Source organism: Heteronotia binoei, chromosome 5, assembly GCF_032191835.1.
Source record: "Heteronotia binoei isolate CCM8104 ecotype False Entrance Well chromosome 5, APGP_CSIRO_Hbin_v1, whole genome shotgun sequence".
NCBI lineage: Eukaryota > Metazoa > Chordata > Lepidosauria > Squamata > Gekkonidae > Heteronotia > Heteronotia binoei.
Genome location: NC_083227.1, coordinates 75,539,919 through 75,545,824, shown reverse-complemented (window position 1 = coordinate 75,545,824; position 5,906 = coordinate 75,539,919). Strand labels below are relative to the sequence as shown.

General features: G+C 40.1%; 1 protein-coding gene across 1 annotated transcript; it reads right to left on the bottom strand.

The window, feature by feature from the left end:
- Positions 1–285: 285 nt before the first annotated feature.
- On the bottom strand, positions 286–5,478 carry TRH (thyrotropin releasing hormone). Its single transcript, XM_060239619.1, has 3 exons — positions 5,027–5,478; positions 3,576–3,790; positions 286–1,182 (listed from the first exon to the last, which is right to left on the bottom strand). The coding sequence occupies exons 1-3, from the start codon at positions 5,227–5,229 to the stop codon at positions 587–589; spliced, it is 1,014 nt and encodes a 337-aa protein (XP_060095602.1). The 5' UTR covers positions 5,230–5,478; the 3' UTR covers positions 286–586.
- Between the last annotated feature and the right edge of the window lie 428 nt (positions 5,479–5,906).

The window sequence follows — 5,906 nt, the reverse complement described above, 5'->3', positions numbered from 1 at the left end:
TCTCAGGTTAGACATGTAGAACCCAGTTCCGAAAGGAACCTGCCGATGAGTTTGCGTTTACATTTCTCTACTGAAAGCCCTATGGAGGGAAATAGCTATAAAAGGAGTCAAATATGTGCTTCTTTGTAACCAGGGAATACATCCACAGACAGGAGTATGAAACATGTCACAGACAGACTTTTTTGGAGTGGATCTGTCAGTTCAGAGCATTAAGGCTCGCACTGACTATTCTCGCATTACGGTAACCCCTGACTTCCTTCTATTTGCATTTTTGCCCCCCCGTTGCATCTATAGAGAAAAGAAATATTGGAATCATCCTTTATTAATGTACTTTATTTTAAGATGTGAGAAAGCCTGGTCATGGACCTTGCAATGAGACAACTCACTTCAGTGCTTAAAATCAAACCCACAATTCTGTGCATTGTTGAGTCTGGACCATAATCCCAAGAGGAACAAAATAATTACCTGCATGGTATGGCAGCAAGCAGAGAGTCAAAAAGGGCTGTGAATGGAACGTGAATAGTTGGGAAGGGGGGGTATCATTCAAAGAAATGTAAACAATGCATAATCACTCGCTGCTCCTTTCTCACTCCTCCTTCTCCACTTCCCCATCCCATGAAGACCTTCTTCCAGGATGTTGTCGCTTCTCTTCTACCTGGCCTTTGTTGACACTATCTAGCAGCTCCAACAACAAGCTGCCTTGGCTGCAGTTGATGGAATCCTGGGGGTCACAGGGGACAGGGTAGTCTGGACTCTCTGAACCCAGGTATCTCTTCCCTGGATGTTGTCGTTTCTCCGAGTCCTGCTCAATGCCATCAAGCTCATCCTCCCAGCTTCTCTTGCCAGGATGCTGTCGTTTGCTATAAGCCAGATATCTCTTGCCTGGATGTTGCCTTTTGGAGAATTCATTCAGATAGGCTAGCTGGTTGCTAGGGATCTCAGGGTACAGATCCCACAGGGCCCTTCTGCCAGGATGTTGCCTCTTCTGCAGTTCTAAGTAGCGTTCAAATTCATTGTCTTCCTCTCGTTTCCCAGGGTGTTGCCGTTTCAGAGTTTCTCCATAGGAACCATCACTCACGTCTTCCCTTTTCCCAGGGTGCTGCCTCTTGTCTAAATCATTTAGAGATTTCTTTCCAGGGTGCTGTCTTTTGGAAATCCAGTTTAGCTGAGAAGCACTTGGGTCTGTCCAAGAAAATTCCCATGATTAACTAACCTGCTAGATAACATTTTTTTCCCCCTCACAACCAGTCATTCAGTTAAGTGCAAGCAGGATCTCAAAGGGTAGGTAATTAACAACCTGAAGTGATTTTGTAGGATTTGTTTAAAGGATATGTATCCTCCTTAGATACAGAACTCATCTTGTTTAGTTACTACAGCAAAAATGGCCACACATGCCATATGGAAAAAGAAGTGCCCATCTAACAACAACTTGATTAACCATGTATGGCAAATTGCATTGATGGTAAAAATTTTGGGACTATCAGATAAGGGGAAATTGGCAGACTCCAGACAAATTTTTTAAACAGTGGACATTACCAAGTTTTGGAATGCTAAAGTTTCTGATAAAATCTTGCCTTTTGCATTCTGTGAATCACTATAATGGTAATTTTGTCTATATTTTCTGTTATAATTATTTACTGTATTATCTTCAGCATGATTCTTCAAGGTTAATGTATTTAGGAATCTATGTATATAGCTTGAATTACTATCTGGTAGATATTTATAGTTAGCTTCTCTGAATCTTTCGCTATATTAATAGTTTACCTTATGTAATGTGATTTGTTTATAGTCTCCTTGTCTCACTGATAATTGAGATATGTAATCTTGCTCAGTAATAAATAATACTAATGGAAGTTCAAGCAGGATTAGTCGTAGTAGTGCTGTATGAGTTTGAACAGGAGGTAATGTTTAAAAAGGCTGAATATACTGCAAAGCCAAATGGAATTTCAGGGCTCCATATAAGGGCCATTGGGATTTAATCTAGACAGCATGTCTATCATGTTCCCTTGAGCTACTGTTTCCCTTGAGCCACTGCTTCCCACCAATTCAAACAGATTGATCTACGGCAGTTCAGGTTGGTCCCTTTCTTTACCAATTTAGGGCACAGACCTATTATCCTTTTGTCTCTGAAGCAGTTTAATATCCCAGGATGATGCTGCCTAGCCTGTCTAGTTTGATTGCTTTCCACTTTGCTATGGTCCTGCTCGGTTTCCACTCTAGGTTTTTTTCCTGGCTATTTGAAGACTCTTCCAGCCCTGCCTATAGTTTCCTCCCCCCCCCCCTGCCCCCTGTTATTACAGCCTTTATCTGTTTGTTTTATGAGCATTACCTGATCTCAGAATATTAATACTTTTGTTCCTTTAATCTGACGTTCACGTTTAATCTGAGGTTCACTTAACTTGACCTTCTGGTTTTTGACCCTCTGAATCTGCTCTTACCGGTCCTCCAAAGACCACTCGAACCCTGGTTCATGGGAATAAATGGGCAGACAGATATGTGTAGACACAAGACTGGATTCTACCTTTAAACTGATAGTAAATACAAGGATCCTAAGAAAGCCCATAATGGTCGTTTCAAGAATTCTACCTCAGAAATGTGTGGCAATACAGAACAAAATACTACTGCAAATAGTAGTATTTGAGCAGATAGGAGGAGAATTTGTTGGAGGTGTACAATGAATGCAGAAAATAAGGGGCCTTATTTGGCATGCAGCAGTGCTGAGGATTTGTATGCCTAGACATTAGGATACAGATGATAAGCCAGCCAGCCAGTGTGAAGTTGTGATTAAGAATGGCGGACTCTAATCTGACAAACTGATTTGATTCGCCACTCCTCTGCATGAAGCCTGCTGGGTGACCTTGGGCCAGTCATGGTTCTTGCCGATCTCTCAACCTCATCTGCCTCACAAGGTGACTGTTGTGGGCAGAGGAAGGGAATGAGATTGTAAGCTGCTTTGAGACTCCTTAAAGGTTGAGAAAAGTGAGCCATAAAAACTTAGTCATCTATGTACAGTGCAGTTTGCACAGACCAGTTGCTTTTGGATCTTTCACTGCTGTTAAACTGACTTATTCTGAAGTTCTGGTGTAAGTGCAGCTTTCATATCACACAAGTAGGTCATGAATCAATGGTACAAGCATATTTTTGTATGCAAATATTCCAAGTTATCTTTAGAGAGTGTTACACCTCTTTCTGTTTGGGACCCTTGACATCTGTCAGTTGGAGTAGATAATAATGACCTAGGTGAAAACTTCTGTTCCTAAGGCTTCCACCCAAATTAGCCACTATCATTTTGATTACTGTATGCACCTACTGCAAGTAGCAGTGAACAAAATGGCCCAATTTCTCTTGTATGGAATTCATAGAAAAAAGATTGGTAAACTATCCATAAAGAATGGATTGTCCCATGTTGGCAGCCAGGAATGGGGGGGAAAGTGTCCTAACATCTGAAGGTCATTCCCTAAAATCTTGAGAGCCTTTGTATATACATTCAAAAAGTCACAATCAAAATAAAATAAATGTAAGGAAATGAACTTCAGTTGTAAAGATACATCAGAAGCCCTCAGATTCTCACTTACCATAGTTGGTATTCTCTTCGTCATCTTCAACCTTTGTAAGAATAGACCTCAAGATGATGTTTTCTGCCCTTTGGAAGATATCATCCAAGTGATTATTTTCTTCATTCTCACTGTCTTCTGGAAATGGCTGCCCCAAGTTGACACAAACACTGGTGAAAGCCAGAAAGAATAGCAGAAGGAACAGTTGAGCCGATGGCATTATGGGACTGAAGGTCCTGTGAAGAAAAACAGGGTGGCAGGGAACGGAACAAACATGATGATAAATGCAATCTTCATAATCATTTGGAAAGATGTGTGATATGGCCAGGAGCCTTAATTCTTTTGCCACTGATCCTGTTCTGCTTTAGTTGCCCATGGAAATGATTACTTGTCCCTTTTAATTTTCTGGACGCCTTTTTAGTTTGCATGAGGCTTTTCAGATGAATGTGGACGTTTTCCTTTGAGCAAGGCACTGGCAAGCTGTATATGCAGATAAATGCTAATATTCCTTTAAGATCCTTACTCAGTTATGAGAATGGATATATATTAACATAGGGATGACTTGAAGGCATTTAGTGCCTAAAAGCTATATAACTTTTTATTGAAAACTGGAAGTTGGGTTTTGTTTCATACTATACATATTCTGATTAAAATACACACATACACAGGATAGTATCTGGAAACAATCCTGGTGGCTAAAAGAAAAATGTATCTAGTTATTCAAAGGTTGTTTTGTATTGGCATAGCTGTATTGCAGCTTTCATTATTTAGCCAGTATTTTATAATATAAGTGGTATGAAAATTACAACAGTATGAACAATCAGATCTCCGCACCACCATGGTTTACGAAAGTAAAAAGGGTGTTCATCTTTATGAACTCAGAAAAAAATATGTTTTATATTTGCTCACTTTATGCCAGTTCAGGAGCTTCATTCCATTTACCAAGTGGTTTCTAACCATCTCAAAACCATGTAAGAGCATTTAAAGAAACACTAACATCTTTTATGAAAACTTTCATTAAGCAACTGGTCTCTTATAATTTGGCTTAACTACCAAAAAAATGCAAACATTTAGATTTTTCTGAAGACAGTGAAATTATACATTTTTTAAAAAATGTAATACCAACATTTTCTTTCTGATCAGGTATCCTGCAAACTGGCAACCTAATTTCAAAAGATCTATTTCAATCAGTTTTGAGAGGTTCCAGTGACAAAGAATTAAAGCTCTTTTTTAATGTGGTGAAATGCATTGCTTAAGAAAAGAAATACACATTCTGATTGAAAGTTTTTCAAAGCAAGAAGTCATCCAGAGCAGTCATTTCCTCTCAGCAAACAGCATAATTCTGCAAGCATCAAGAACATCACAGAATAACAGCTGGATACTAGCACACAGATGTTGTTCAGTCATGCAATTCCTAAGAAGAGGGAACTTCAACCCAGGCAGCCTGACAATGAAACAGAAATGGGAATTACCTTCTGTACGGGAGCTTCAGTCCTTGGCTGAGGTTTCTAAAGAGTTCTTCCCGCTCACTTTTGTTTCTGCAGCTGCTTACACGTCTGCGCTTCAAAGTTGCTCTCCTCGGTAGAATCACAGGAGATATCCAATAGAACTGCTGCTGAGTTCCCTTTTGAGAATCAGTTCTTCCCTTCTTATAGAGTGCTGCCTCTGGACCCATTATGCAAATGTCATGAGGTAATGTAGGTGATGTGTTGCTTCTTCTCCCTCCCCTTCATTGATGTCAGCAATCTGAATTTTGCGCACATATTAAAATTCTGACAGTTGTTGGCTGACATCACAATGCTGGAGGTTGCTACTTTTCTGTTTCCAGCAGCTGGCATAAAATTAGAAAGGGTTTGCTTCCTGTTTTAGCAGTGGGAAGGATCATAAACTGCTTCTTAAGCAACAATTACGCAGTAAGGTAGCAGGGGAGCAAATCTGGAAAGAACAAAGCACCATCTCTATTTACACCTTTGCTATTCGTATTTTATTTGTTGCAGCTCATAGTGACACTCGTCTGGCTGACCATAGAAAGAAAAATCGTCCACTCAGGACGCAATTTTGAGATGCCCCATAACAATGTCTAGCATCTTAAAAGGAAAAACCTATACAACTGCAGCGAAGCACCAGATGGATGTTCCCTAGGGTTGCCAACTAACTAGGGGAAATGTCCTGTTTCAAGGCTTAATAAAGGCTTAATAGGATGTTATTTACCAGGTGATGTTATTTACCTCTGTGCCATCAAAAGCTTTGACTGCCCACTTTAACACATCAATGCTCTACAAAAGGGACAGGGATAGGTTCCAGCCTTGATTTTACAACTCTAGGAGCCTTTGGGAACTGAGCCTGGGAAGG

Bases quoted from the DNA above. Each gene is read 5' to 3' on its own strand.
- TRH (XM_060239619.1), bottom strand. From the start codon at position 5,229: ATGGGTCCAGAGGCAGCACTCTATAAGAAGGGAAGAACTGATTCTCAA. The intron at 3,791-5,026 runs GTAATTCCCATT...TTTTCTTCACAG, and splicing joins CTGAAGCTCCCGTACAGAAG to GACCTTCAGTCCCATAATGC. The intron at 1,183-3,575 runs GTAAGTGAGAAT...TTTCTTGGACAG, and splicing joins CGAAGAGAATACCAACTATG to ACCCAAGTGCTTCTCAGCTA.